This window comes from Neomonachus schauinslandi, chromosome 15, assembly GCF_002201575.2.
Source record: "Neomonachus schauinslandi chromosome 15, ASM220157v2, whole genome shotgun sequence".
Lineage (NCBI taxonomy): Eukaryota > Metazoa > Chordata > Mammalia > Carnivora > Phocidae > Neomonachus > Neomonachus schauinslandi.
This window is the reverse complement of record NC_058417.1, coordinates 23,392,320-23,407,211: the sequence shown is the minus strand read 5'-3', so window position 1 is coordinate 23,407,211 and position 14,892 is coordinate 23,392,320. Positions and strand designations below refer to the sequence as shown.

The 14,892-nt window shown below is 45.0% G+C and overlaps 1 protein-coding gene across 7 annotated transcripts in view; it reads right to left on the bottom strand.

The window, feature by feature from the left end:
* Positions 1-2,124: 2,124 nt before the first annotated feature.
* SYNRG (synergin gamma) overlaps positions 2,125-14,892 on the bottom strand; it is a 77,716-nt gene continuing 64,948 nt past the window's right edge. For 4 of the 7 annotated variants that reach the window (XM_021704079.1, XM_044921488.1, XM_044921489.1 and 1 more), the window contains 3 exons: positions 4,140-4,250; positions 3,774-3,809; positions 2,125-2,770 (listed from right to left, as the gene is read on the bottom strand). In XM_021704079.1, coding sequence (XP_021559754.1) covers positions 2,639-2,770; positions 3,774-3,809; positions 4,140-4,250 — 279 coding nt within the window. In that variant the 3' untranslated portion in view covers positions 2,125-2,638. Of the gene's footprint in view, positions 2,771-3,773; positions 3,810-4,139; positions 4,299-12,155; positions 12,178-14,892 lie in introns of all 7 variants that reach the window. The other 3 variants (XM_021704080.1, XM_021704082.1, XM_044921487.1) reach the window with 2 other exon arrangements.

Here is a 14,892-nt window from a genome sequence, read left to right as displayed (position 1 = left end):
CACTCCCACACTGTTCCCTCTCTAGCTGTCTCTCTCTCTCTGTCAAATAAATAAAATCTTAAAAAAAAAAAAAATTACACACGGCCCTAGAATGTTGAAAAGCAAAAAATACCAAAAGAGAAGAGCACTTACTAATCACCACTCAAGTGGTGGGGCTGAAGCTGCCTGCACGACTCGTGGTACGGAAATAAGTAACCTTGGTTACTGTTTCCAGGGCCACTGGACTCGGCCAAGAAGAGCCGAGGTGAAGCTGAATGCAACGTGGAGCCATTCGAATTAACTTGTGTACATAAAGGACACGCAGTATTATTCCACACTCCCGAAATCCTTATTGGTGGCATGTGAGTGAACAGATGCTACAAGGGGGGACTATTTCTCGTAGCCAAGGCTTCTTGGTGACATCTGCTGTGTCCTCCCGCACCTCCCATGGACTGACTAAACCCCTCGTGCTTGGTAAGGCCAGCGGCAATTAGCTTACATCCTGGAATCCAGGAATGGAACCATCTAGTTAGCAGGTGAGCATACTTTTGAAAATGTCATTGACATAGGCCACAGCGACACAGTAATAGTCCATATGGCATTCCCGAAAACTCTCCGCACTGTAAATTCTGCCGAACTGGGAGACACTCTTACTGCAGGCAAAGGTTGATTCTGTTATCACGGTTCCTTATGGAATGTACAAGGTATATTAGAAGCCTGCTTGAATCCTGGGGCCCTGAGGAGACGAGGTGCTGCTCAGGCTGACGTGGAGCACGGAGGCCTCAGGGAAGCCTGAGAAACCGGCCCACTCGTGTGGTTACTAACACTCCGCGAGCCCCACGGAGGACAACCACCCTGAGGGTAATAATTCAGACAGCTGTGTCAGCTGGAGATGAATCTGGAGCAAAAGAGAAAAGCAGATTCATCTCCTCACTTCTCTGCACTCTGGGGCACAGCAAGGTAAAGCAGAAGCCTCAACAAGAGCTGTTCAACGAAAACATTCTATTCCTTTCCTGGAGAAGATGGAAGCTAATGGGTGTAAGATGGAACACAACAGAATCCCTTCAAGTTTTGTCCTGAGAAGGGAAAACAATCTAATTAGTGATGTAAAGTAGCTATTTTATAGACAAAACTAATTTGTTCAGTTTATAAATAAAAACTAACTCGAGGTCAGACAGACTGAGTCCTACAATGTGAAACACAAGATTCAGAGTCTCTTCATAAAGCACATAAGTTAGAATTCAGAGAAATGTATGTCCTAGTTTGACCTATTCTTCCCAGGACTTGACGATCTTTAACCATTTGGCTTTTTTCCCCCCCCTACTGATTTTATGCATTCAGTTTAAGTGGCAAAGAAAGTTCCCTACACCAGATAGCAAGCATGAGCCTTCTAGAATGCCATCTATTTTAGAACAATTTTCCTCCACTGCATCTAAGTCTCTCCCGCTACCGTAAATAGCCATCTCACTGTTTACCTCAGTAGGCCAGGAACTCTGGCTTCTAGCCTGAACTAATTTTCAGGTCTCTCACATAGATACTTCCAAGTCGGCAGCACCGGTCCCTGCACCACCATTTCTGGAAGTTTGGACACAGGCCACTGCAAAGAGGTTTCATTCAGCTGCCTTTCCAAATCTTGTCTGAACAAAAGGACCACGTTCACAGTCTTTGAGGTAAACCAAAGTTTTCTGTGGAGGCTCCTAAGGGGAAGGCTATTCATCCTGACACACAAGGATTTGGGTCTTTGTCAAAATGAACATTCAATCCATTGCAAAGTGCCCAAGCATATTTGGAGGAAAAAGTCTTCTTGAAAGTTGACAGTGTTAGAAATGAACAAAAGGAGAATTGGTTCAGTTGTGACAGTAAAGTTGGTCAATCTACCCTCACCTACCTGCCCTTGTTTTGTCCCACGGAGACGAGCAGAAGTTTTTCTATAAAAAGAACATCAGTGGACTCTGAGAAACAAACTGAGGGTTCTAGAGGGGAGGGGGGTGGGAGGATGGGTTAGCCTGGTGATGGGTATTGAGGAGGGCACGTTCTGCATGGAGCACTGGGTGTTATGCACAAACAATGAATCATGGAACACTACATCTAAAACTAATGATATCATGTACGGGGATTAACATAATAAAAAAAAATCAGTTGAATCACAATTTCCCCTTTTTATTCATGTAGATATCGACAAACTAAGTGTGGGTAAGTGCATTCTACTTCACAGGCCGACAGTGTTCTAGATCGGAGGAAGCCCTGGCTCCAAACATGCTTGCCAGCTGCGGTCCTGGAACTGCTTTTTCTTCAAACATCAGTTCTTCACAGTATCAGTCCTGCAGCAGCAAGTCATTCCTTAGAGAAAACTGTGGTCCACGTTTTCAAACATCTTACCAGAGCGAGAGAGAAGTTAGCAAACTTCTGGTACCACGTGCAGTCTGGGCAGGGCTATTTTACCTCAAGCCCCCAAGGCCGGCAGTGGGACCGCAGGGGACAAAGGTCGTCTGTAGGAAGGCCTGGGGTCCCAGCAGCTCCTCCTCCCTGCTGTGGCTGGGGGGGGGAGTCTTCATACAGCTTCTGGAGGCGAACCTTCTGTTTCTTGCTCCCTGTCACCTCACGGGGTGTGAGGGGAAAAACCCCCAACCACCCAGTAGGTACTTTGTCGAGGAGCTCTTCAGAGCAGATCAGGCAGGATGAGGCCGGGAGGTTTTGGTTCAACACAGTTGATCCAGAAGTTGGCACAGCTGGCGTGATACTGGTGTCCCCCGTAGGCCAGCTTGAAACCGTCTGTCTCTGAGCTGAACGCCTGCCGGAAGGAGAGGGACAAGTGGGGCAGGTCAGGCTGCTTCTGCAGCCAAGCGCCGCTCGCTCGGCGGCCAGCACGCACAGCGCTCCGGGCCGCACGCCGAGCAGCTCAGACAGCCTAAGAAGCTGAGCAGGGAGCTACAGCAATTCAAGTGAGGAAGTTCTTCGCTGCTAATTAAGGGTCTAAGAAAATCTTCACCATTAAACCCAGTTTCAGCCAAAGGAGGCCAAATCTTTCACAGAAAAGGCAGACAGAGGTTGAACCGGGGGAGACCATGGGGGGTGGGGGTGTTCATTATACGGGGAACTGACACAGCCAAGGGCCGTGGCTGATTTTTACCCCTCACTGTGCCGAAGGAGGCCTGCCCCGAGGCTGGCCGTTAACTATGCGTGCGATCCCCCACCGTCCTCCCATGGGAAAGACACAGGATTGAAAGCTCTCGGGGACTAATGCCACTGGGGCCTGATAACCGAATCAACATAATTAAAAAGTCCAACCAGGTACAGGGTTTGTAAAAAGAGATACTAAGAATACTAAGCACGTAAGAATTACTCCCAGACGACTAATGCTTACAGGGAAGTCCCACTCAGCCAGTCCTAACCTCAGCTCCCCGGGGGTTTTCTAAAGCACTACAAGTAAACAGAACTCCGAACCCCAATTTGTTTTTGTCTGATAACTGCGGAATCCTGCTGCTCTTTGATTTCATTCTGTGTCACAACTTTGTCTTCCAGAAGCTGCTCCATCTGTTACCTTGTGCATCACGGAGAAAAATGCCCGCAACACCGGAAGCCAGTCATGAGCTACAAGTGCGCAAACAAGACACGAGCGCCACCCCCCCGCCCCAGACACACCCGTTGGTTAAATCAAACGTTACGGGAACAGACAGGCCTCAGCAAGGGGCTCCCGGTCAGAACAGTTCAGGATGGTGGCGGAATCAGTGGATTTGCCTTCCACACTCAAAACTGAGATGGAGACACTAGGATAATGTGTGACCGGTTCGTACTTTTTTAGGGTGTTCTTCTGCAGGCTTCTCTTCTTTCTGAAGTAACGCCGAAACCATAAGGTCAACAGAAGTCCCAGAACAGGGCCTCGTGCCTCCCAGTGAAGCCTCCCACATTTAACCTCCTCTCCTCACCACCCCGCTGTGCTCAGGGCGCCGAAGGGAAGGCCTCTGCCCCCGCCTCACGCAACCGCTCCCCCCACTGGCCTTTTGTAAGGACCGAGGTACTTCTGGGTCCGATTCCTGGGCTTCATCAAATTCCCCGCCTGCGGTCACAGGCCGGGCAGGAAGGGGGCCAGACAGGGTGGTCCCCGGAGGTCACGCGAGGGAGGCGCTTTGCCAGGGGCAGGGGGAAGGCGTGTCACTTACCCGGCTTCTGGAGTCCACGTTTAAAAGGCACACGCCACAGGCAAGTTCCTGAGCATTTTTAATCCCAGGCCGCAGCATACAAGAGGAAAAATCCAGGGAATTTTCATCGGGCTGTGAGGACAAGACAAATGGGTAAGGGTGCAGCAGTTCTAAATGCTGCTGGCTTCACTCCCAATCACTCAGCCCCAACAGGTCTAGCAGCAAATTTTCACTTCTGATCCCATCAGTACAATTACTCCATTTCCCAAACGTTTACTGGGTACCGGCTGTGTTCTAGGTGTTAGGGGTGCTAGCATGAGCAGCAAGCGGCCTGTCCTCTGAGAACTCACAGTCCAGGGTGGGTGGCCGGGTAGGTACCAGGCGACAGGTGACAGAAGAGCTGCACTAGGGCACACGGGCTGGGCGGCACCTACTCCGACCCAAGGGAAAAAGAGCCTGATGGCAGAGGATGCTTCCTAGCACTTAGAAACACCTTGGCTCAGTTTCAAGAGGTATATGCTACGTGAAGGGGACAGGAAAGGGGAGGTAAGACAGGAGACGGTATTTATTCCATGCAGAACAAGCAACCAGGCAAAGGCCTCTAAGCAAAAGATCGGCTGTGGGAAGAAATCTAGGGGGTGGGAGCCAAGCTTATGGAACGAGGTAGGAGATGGAACTCTAGCATGAAGGCCTTGAAAGGAATAAAGGAATAGAAGAGACTTTATCTTGGGAAGCCACTACGGGTTCTAACTGGACCATGACAGGATCAGGTCTGTCTTATGGACAGATCCCTCTGATTGCAGTGTAGGCAACCAATTGAGGATGGTAATCCTCAAGGTATGGGCCTCAGTTATGACACTGTTGTAAGTGGTCCAGGAGACAGACAGTGAAGGAACTTAGAACTAGGGAAGCAACAGTGGGGGATGGAGAGAAATGGTCACCTGAAAAAGCCTGCATGATGTGTGAGATTTGCAAGAAGGGGAGAGGCCTGGGCAGCCAACAGGATTTGCCATAAGGCACATGAAAGGAGACTCATGTTTGGGGCTGGGGGCTGGGGATAAGAGTTCAGTTTGCTGGGACGCTTGGGTGGCTCAGTCGGTTAAGCCTTTGGCTCAGGTCATGATCCCAGGGACCTGGGATCGAGCCCCGCATCAGGCTCTCTGCTCAGCCGGGAGCCTGCTTCTCCCTCTCCCTCTGCCTACAGCTCCCCCAGCTTGTGCTCTGTCAAATAAATAAATACAATTAAAAAAAAAAAAAAACAGAGCTCAGTTTGGTATATGCTGAGTTGGAACTGCCTGTGGGACAGCCAAGTTCTGATGTTATGTAAGCGGTAAGACAGATATATAGTTCTAGTGCTCAAGACTGTGAGATTTAGAAGTTATCAGCTAGAAAGAGAAATATAAATACAGCATACAGCTATTATCAGTCCTTACTTGCTATGTATCACATCAAGCTCTTCACATGCATTATCTAATTTCTTCCCTACAACAAATCTAGGAAATAGGAGTATAGCCCAATGATTAACAGGGCAGGTCCCAACTTTGGAAAGCTGTTAATTTCTTTAAAAAATTTTTTTCTTTTTTGGTGGGCAGCAAAGTAAGGTCTATTGAGGGACAGTAAAGTGACAGTACAAAGCTCCCAAGGAGGTAGGGGACCTGAAGGGGTTGCCCCTTTAAAAAAATTTTTCTTAATTTATTTAAGTAGTATCTACACCCTACAGGGGCTCAAACTCATAATGCCAAAATCAAGAGTCACATGCTCTACTGACTGAGCCAGCCAGGTGGTCCTGGAAAGTTCTTCACTTCTTTTTCTTCAAAAGTAAGCTCCAGGGGCGCCTGGGTGGCTCAGTCGTTAAGCGTCTGCCTTCGGCTCAGGTCATGATCCCAGGGTCCTGGGATTGAGCCCCACATCGGGCTCCCCGCTCTGAGGGAAGCCTGCTTCTCCCTCTCCCACTCCCCCTGCTTGTGTTCCCTCTCTCGCTGTGTCTCTGTCAAATAAATAAATAAAAATCTTTAAAAAAAAAAAAAAAAGTAAGCTCCATGCTGCCCAGTGAGGGGCTTGAACTCACAACCTTGAGACCAAGATCTGAGCTGAAATCAAGACTCGGTCGCTTAACCAACTGAGCCACCCAAGCGCCCTGAAAGCTCTTCATTTCTTAAAAGTTAAAATACATATCTACTATATGAACTTATATGCAATTCCACTCCTTGATATTTATCCAAGAGAAATAAAAACATGTTAACCAAGTCTTGCACAAAAAGTGTTCACAGTAACTCCATTCACATTAGCCAAACTGGAAATAGTACATCTCTATAGAAAATGTATTAAAAACCCATAGTATATCAATACAATGGAATAGGACTCACTGATAAAAGGGATCAAAGTGATATAACAATGTAAATGAATTTTTAAAACATGCTAAGAAGTCAGACACAAAAACACATATATACTATGTAATTCTATATGAAGTTCTAGAACAGGCAACTCTATGGTGATAGAAGTCTATGGAAAATAGATCAGTGGTTATTTTTGGAATCAGATCATGGCAAGAGAGAACTTTAAGAGGTGATGAAAGCACTCCATAAATTGATAGGGTGTGGGCTTAGATGGCTAAATGCATTTGTTGAAACCGATTCAACTATGTATTTAAGATCTGTGCATTTCACTAAGTTATCCCTCAATTAAGAAAAACACTTGAATTATAAAACCAAAACAAAACAAGCCAAAAAAAAAGTTTCGGAAGAGTTGTTTTTTGTTTTTAAGATTTTAAAGTAACTAAAAAAAAAAAAAAAAAAAAGATTTTAAAGTAATTTTGACATCCAATGTGGGGCTCGAACTCACAACCCTGAGATCAAGAGTTGCACTCTACTGACTTGAGCCAGCCAGGTGCCCCAGAAAAGTTGTATTCTTAATGTGGAGAAGTTTTAGATATACCTAAACAGATTTATTTTATTTATTTTTAAAAGGTTTTATTTATTTTGACAGAGACACAGCGAGAGAGAGAACACAAGCAGGGGGAGTGGGAGAGGGAGAAGCAGGCTTCCTGCTGAGCAGGGAGCCCAATGTGGGGACAATCCCAGGACCCTGGGATCATGACCTGAGCCGAAGGCAGACGCTTAACAACTGAGCCACCCAGGCGCCCCACCAATTAATTTTGATTTTATGTGCCCTTGAGCAGAGATTTCTCAAACTTGGCACCACTGATAACCTGGATAATTCTTTATTGTGGGGCCTGTTCTCTGCACTGGAGGATGTTAAACAGGATCCATAGCCAATTTGGGGGCAAAATCACCCCCTCCTCCACCATTAAGAATGGACTTTCCAAAGAGAAAAAAAATATGCACACATACATATATATACACATATAAACACACACATATACATGAGCTTATTATAAATATTTATTGATATAAAGACTGTGAAGCACACAATTTACAAATAATAAAATACACAATCATCTGTACTGCAAATTCCTGAGTCACTTGATTCTCACAGTGCTGCTTCTGCATACATTTGCCCAACGCTTGGATCCACAGTCAGCCTATGCTCGTGCTCACCAGAGCATGGATGTTGTGAGCACTGGGTGGTGGTTCTCCGTTAAGGACTGAGACCGAGGTTGCACAGCAGACAGATCTCAGAATGTCCCTCATCTATCAGATATGTGAATGACTCTGCTGAATTGGGTAACGGTTCTCAAATACTGAAGAACATTTCCTCAACTTCTGGTCTATTCACAATATAGCATTTGTGGACCTCCTTGGTATAAATACTGCCACCGTGGCTGATTTCAAGGTACCAATGTGATGTCGCTGAACATGGTGCTGGGAAGAGATGCCTGCAGTACCATCCTATAGTGTTTCCACATGTGAATGTAACAGACTAGGGTGACCAACTTCTTGGTTTGTTCAAGACTGTTTCAGTTTCAGCTCTGAGGAAATCCCTCAGTCCTAAGCAAACTGGTATCAGTGGTTGTCCAAGGATAGACATAAGGAACCTCAAAAGCTAAGAACCAAGTAGGTGGGAACAAGAGGTCAGGATGGGAGTCGATGGCAACCAAGTAAAAGGGTCAAACAACTGTCCTATCTCGAGAACCCCAAACAAGAGCAGTGTAAGTCAGGTGTGAGCAAGTCAGAGGGTTACCAATGTGGGCTCAGAAAGAGGTCTGAATTTAAGATGGCACATGTCATGCAGTTTGAGGTGATCATGTGAGCGGGTGGCCGAAGTGCCATGGAGACAAGAGTCCCTGAGGCCAGTGGCCAAGGATCTGGGAGCCTGGCATGTTGGGTGGTTTGTCCTCGTGAATACTGAGGTGACCCAGGATGATGGCAAATTCCTGCCAAAATAATAGCTACATCTTTTATACTTAGTTTAAGCTGAACCCCTGAGGAGTTAGTGTACTGTTTTTGTATTTGAAAAATTGTATTCTTCTTCCCTAGGGGAAAAAAGAATGGCTCCTCCCTACAAAAATGTATAGATTATATAGGTCTCATCCCCCCTCCCCCAACTTTTTAAAAAAGATTTTATTTATTTGAGAGAGAGAGTGCGCATGCACGAGCAGGGAGGATGCGGCAGAGGAAGCAGCAGACTTCCTGTGGAGCAGGGAGCCTGATGTGGGGCTCGATCCTAGGACCCTGGGATCATGACCTGAGCCAAAGGCAGATGCTCAACCAACTGAGCCACCCAGGCGTCCCTCCTCATCCCTTTCTAATTTGAAATCATAAACTGCACAAACCTTTCTTAAACTAACCTGAGCTGAATCCATTCAGATCACACCCAGGGAAGGAAGGACAGACAGTTCTCAAAGAAAAGGGGAGGCAGATGTTTCACCGATATGCATGAGGACTCTGACCTTGAAATGAACCTACATGGCCTTAGCCATAGACAATAACTTTTCTTTTCTAACGCAATCATGGCCAACTCTGGTCAAATCTAGAAGCAGGTTGTACTATACTTTGTTTGCTGTCCAATTTTGTCATCTATAAAATGGTTAACAATTTCACTTGTTCTTCCTACCTTCCTCAGTTGCTGTTGGGACCCTCAGAGATATATAAAAAGTTCTCTGAAATGCTCTAAATGATTATTAAAATTATTTACCTGACAAAATCTAACAAGCTTTTTTAAGAGGTTAAAAAAATAGTAGCACTTCTATAATCTATGTTATAGATATTTATCATGTTACGGAACAAGGGCTATTTGAGAAATAATTAGAATCTGGGAAAACCCAATCTTGAAATCAATCCAATTAAGAAAAGCCCTTTAATATCTGTTTACCAAAGGCATAAGGAAAGCGAATGAAAAGGTCATATTGTAATCTCCCGTGAAAATCATAAGGCTCTTCATAAATTACCCTGTGGTCAAATTAATCTTTCAAATGATAAAATTAACCTTTATAAATACACAACTATAAGCAGGGGGGTTGTTTTGTACATAGAAGCAGCGGGACACCAATCCATGGCCATAATTCTTTAAGAAGGTACGCCCTCTACAGGCCATTTTAAATTGAACATCACCTACATTAACCGGCAAGTGTTTCATGCATTTAGTAAAGATTTTAATAAGTAGTTACAGTATAAATGGCCTGAATACAGTAAGTCCCAAAGTCAGACTGGGATATATAAATCCCGAGTCTTTAGCCAATAATAAACTGCTAAAATGGTGTCCAAGAAAATCATTATCAAGGAAGAAGAACTTGGTAGTAATTGGTGCTCTTTACAAATATCCTCATTATAATTCTTCTGGACAAATGGTAGGATGGGCACTTCCTATTCCCTTAAATGATGCATAGCCTAATAGCATGCAGAGTCAACAGACTGTGATCGTAAGTTACACGTGTCACTTCTGGGAGCAAGCCTTTAAGACTGATGTGCTGTTTGTCACGTTCCCTTGACCCTCCCACGGTGATTAGCTATGTTCCACATGGTGGAGGTTTTGTCCCCTAGGTCCCTGAGTGAGAAGGACCTGTCCACAGGGACCCCTCCAACTTGACATGGACATGTAGCAGAAGCAACACAGCTCTGCGGTTTTACGTCACTAAGACGGTGGGGGGAAGTGTTCCCATAGCAAACCCGACCCAGTTTGACTAATAGAAAAAAAATGATCTAGACACAGTTCCACAAGCAATTCTAGACTTTTGGTGTGAGTTACAATGTAACCATTTTCATTCTTAGTTTCAATGTTTTGTCTAATTTTTCCTATTGCTGCCCTAACAAAGTAGCAAAAATTTAGTTGTTTTAAAACAACCTCAATTTATTCTCTTATAGTTCTGGAGATCAGAATTCTAAAGTCGGCCGGCAACATAGCATTCCTTCTGGAAATTCTAGGGGAAAATCTGTTCCTTTACCTTGTCCAGTTTCTAGAGACCACCTGTACATTCCCTGATTCATGGTACCACCTTCTATCTTCAAAGCCAACAGCAGAGAATCTGCCAATCTTTCTCTTCGGTCCAACTGTCATATGGCTTTTTCTTGTGCTCACTTTATGCCTGATAATCCAGGATAAATTCCCCATTTAAAGACCCTTAGCTTAATCACATCTGTAAAGATGCTTCTACCACATAAGGTAATAAATTCACAGGTCCCAGGGATTAGGACATGGTCATCTCTGGGGGTGTGTGTGCCTTATTCCATCTACCCTATCACCTTCTGTCAACTGAGGATAGCCATGCAGAAACATAATGAAGATTTGGTCTCTAAAACAACATGTGCACCAGCAAGATGACAAAAATGCTATCATTATTAAAAATAAACTGACCTTCTGACATGCCACAGCAATGGGAAGTAAGTACTCTGAAATTCACTGCTTATTTCACATTGGAAGGAAGTACAAAAGAATCTGTATTGTACTGAGGAAAACAGTGGAATCAAAGCTTGTGTGATTTTCAGTTGACTGGAGGTTAGGAGACTAACAGTCCTGTCTCTCTTCCAAGATTTTATATGGCAAAATGGATCCGTTTTGTTTTCCAGGGCTGAGTCTGTCTTTGTTCCAAACCTACTGCACTTCATCTCTTAGGTAACCATTCACTCATCTCACTAAAATAGATGATGTTTACCTCCTGAGAAACGCCCAGCTCCTTCAGTTTGCGCCCAGAGGTGCACATGCTTCCACCACGAGAGGGCGTTGGTGCATAAAGAGCGCGCTGAAACTCGGCCGGAAAACGCCCCGCTTCAGTAACTATCAGGGAGCCGCCGTCTGGAGTCTGGGGCTGTGTACTTTGCTTTCCTCAGCCCAAGCACCACTACTGTGACAGAGCACTAACACTCTAGGACTTTTTCACCGAAGACAGGTAATGCAGCTGCTTCTTGATGGGAATAGTTTCATGATGTCTTCATGGAAGAAACAAGTCTATTTTTTAGCATCCTGGAAGCTGGCATGAACACAGTAAGAAGAGTGGACTTCTGAAACTCACGATCTCAGGGTTGTGACATCGAACCCCTGGTGGGGCTCCGCACTCAACGCAGAGTCTTCTTCCTCCTCCTCCCTCTCCCTTTGCCCCCTCCCACCCCACTGGTGCTCTCACTCTCTCAAATAAGTAAATAAATCTTTATTTTTTTTAAAAGATTTTATTTATTTGAGAGCAAGCGAGCATGCACAAACAGTGGGGAGGGAGAAAGAGTCTTAAGCAGACTCTGCACTGAGCATGGAGCCTGACACGGGGCTTGATCTTACGACCCCGAGATCACGACCTGAGTCAAACCAAGAGTCGGACACTTAACCCACTATACCACCCAGGCCTCCCGTAAATAAATCTTAAAAAACAAATAAATAAAACTGGGATGTGCATTCAAATTGCTGATTTGTCAGTTTCAGGCAAGGTTCATCTCTGAGCCTCAATTTCTTCAGCTGCAAATGGGGATGGTACTAGTGACCTCACAGGACGGCTACCAGGGTTCAACGAGAATGAATGGAAAGCATACAGCACGACACCTGACAGGTTCTAGTGCAAAACAAACTATTAGAGTACTGGAATCAAGAGCCCGACTATGGCAATTTGGTTCACTAAGGAACTTTAAATTTAAATTCTACCTAAAATGAAACAACGGTATAAATAGTTACAAGCTTCCTATACAACCTCGGTCCTGCTTCTCTCTAGTAATGATTTCTTTGCATTGAGTCTTCCATCCAGAGTCCCTGGAGTTTGCAGAGCTTTGTTCCAGCTGAACTACACAGATGTTGGTTTGTGTCATTTACATTCGCGTATCTATTTTTAGAGTAAAGTTTCTTTGTGACAAGTCATATCTTATACTTCCTCTGGAGAATGCACACTATTCTTCATGCAGTGGGCAATTCAAGCAAGTTTTATAGACCAAAGACCTACAAGTTATCAAAAGGCAATGACATGGTATAATCAGGAATAATGACAATAACCAAGCAGAGAAGGATTGTTTTTCTGTCACAGCTAACTTGGTGAAAAAGGCACAAGTGGAAAAGCATGGGTAATTAGAGGAATGAATACTCAGTTGTGTTCACGTACAATTTGCATGCAGTCCTGGGTTGTCTAGTTGCAGGCTAATTAATCCCTATACTGTTACCCTGTGTCTAAAAAGAATGTCAGGTAACATCACTCACTAGACGCAGATGCTAGATATGGAAGTTCCTCATGGGAGCTTGATGGAGAGGGCATGACTGTCTGGCAACTCTTCCCATTTACCTCACTTCCTGCCACACTGAGGGATTTAGAATCACCACATGTGAACAGGGCAACACTTCCCAGGTTAGATGGGTAACCAGACCTAACAGGCTTTCTTTGAAATCACAAAAGCAAATTCTATGGCTTTTTTTTTATTTTAAAAGATTTTATTTTTAAGTAATCTCTATACCCAATGCAAGGCTCCAATTTACAACCCCAAGATTAAGAGTCACATGCTCGGGGCACCGGGGTGGCTCAGTGGGTTGGGCATCTATCTGACTCTTGGTTTTGGCTCAGGTTGTGATCTCAGGGTCCTGGGACCAAGCCCCACATTGGTTCCATGCTCAGCAGGGAGTCTTCTTGAAGAGTCTGTCCCTCTGCCCCTCCCCTGACTCACACGAGTGCATGCTCTCTAAAACAAATAAATAAATCTTTTTTTTTTTTTTTAAGATTTTATTTATTTATTTGACAGAGAGAGAGAGCGAGAGCAGGAACACAAGCAGGGGGAGTGGGAGAGCGAGAAGCAGGCTTCCTGCCGAGCAGGGAGCCCGATGTGGGACTCGATCCCAGGACCCTGGGATCATGACCTGAGCCGAAGGCAGACGCTTAACGACTGAGCCACCCAGGCGCCCCAAATAAATAAATCTTTAAAAAAAAAAAAAAAAAAAGTCGCATACTCTACCAACTGAGCCAGCCAGGCGCCCCCCTATGGCTTCCCTAAAAAGGTCTGAACAAAATTAATCCTTGGTATAAAAAAAATCAGAACAGGGATGACAATCTCGGAGTGGGATGATGACAAAGAACAAGCATAAGGAACCCTTCTGGAATGATGGGATAGCCTGTATCTTGATAGGGGTATTAGTTGTTTGGGGTACACACTTGTCAAAGCTCAGTGGTTTAAGTAACACAACTTACTGAGTGGTATAAGCGAGGTTTGCATTTTTCTAGAGGCAGGCCGGCCGGCCGGCATGGAGGGGCAGTCTGGGAGGCAAGCCCTTCTCACGAGCAGCAGCGGTAGCACTGGGGAACCGGCGAGTCGGAGGCGACGTGCACAGATGAACCTGGCTTCCACCTCACCCAGTGACAGCAGCTACACCTCAAGAAGTAAATACACGATAGCAACCCATGCCAGGATTCTCCTCAACTCGTCCTGGCCCCAGATTAAAAAGCATTTAATACAGAAGGAGCTTGGTTAAGGTGCTTGGTCTTTCATGATAATTTTTCTTCAAAGAGCTCGGGACAAAGAAAGATGCTCTGCTATCACAGCCATCCTTTCCTACTAGCAGCAGGAGAGAAGAGATGCGTAGCTGACCTGAGGTATTTTTTTTTAAGATTTTATTTATTTATTTAGAGAGCACAACCGCAAGTGCGGTGGAAGGAGAGGGAGAGAGAGAATCTTAAGCAGGCTCCACACCCAGCACGGAGCCCAATGCAGGGCTTGATCTCATGACCCAGAGCTCAAGACCTGAGCTGAAACCAAGAGTCGGACCGTCAAATGACTGGGCCACCCAGGCGCCCCTGATTGGAGGGTTTGTAAAGAAATCTAGTTTTCAAAGCATTAATTACATGAGAAACTGCCACCAAATCAAAGAGTCTTACAATCTAAATGGAAAGGGGAAGGTTCTTAAGCTGCTCTCTAGTCCTGGGATATAAAATAGGGGAAAAATGTACAGAAAAGAACTTGATTTTTCCTATCAAGTTGCTGCCAGGAGAGATGCCTGGTGTTTCACCTCATTAACTCAGATGCTAAGTAATGACCCTCTTTCCCCAAAAAGGCTTTTGCACATCTCTGGTTTTCCCCACCCAGTTTGCCCATTTCAAGGAGGCAACAGAGTATAGTGATTGAAGAGCAGACTCCTGACTTTGAGATTGAACCCAGGTCTAATATCTTGGTGCCTCAGTTTCTTCACCTGTAAAGCGGGGAGAATGATAGTATCTACCCTCAAAAGTTCTCTATTAAGTAAATTAAAAAGTTAAGAGTTAAGAACAGGGAATAGCACATGGTCAGCGCTCAGTAAAAGTTGGCTGATGATGAAGATATTCACGCTTAATCTGGTTCACATCAGCACGAAGTTAGGAAGCAAAAGATGGGTGAATTAGGAGAGACCCAGACACATCATCTCTAGATTGCTAATGCTTGGTCTTAGA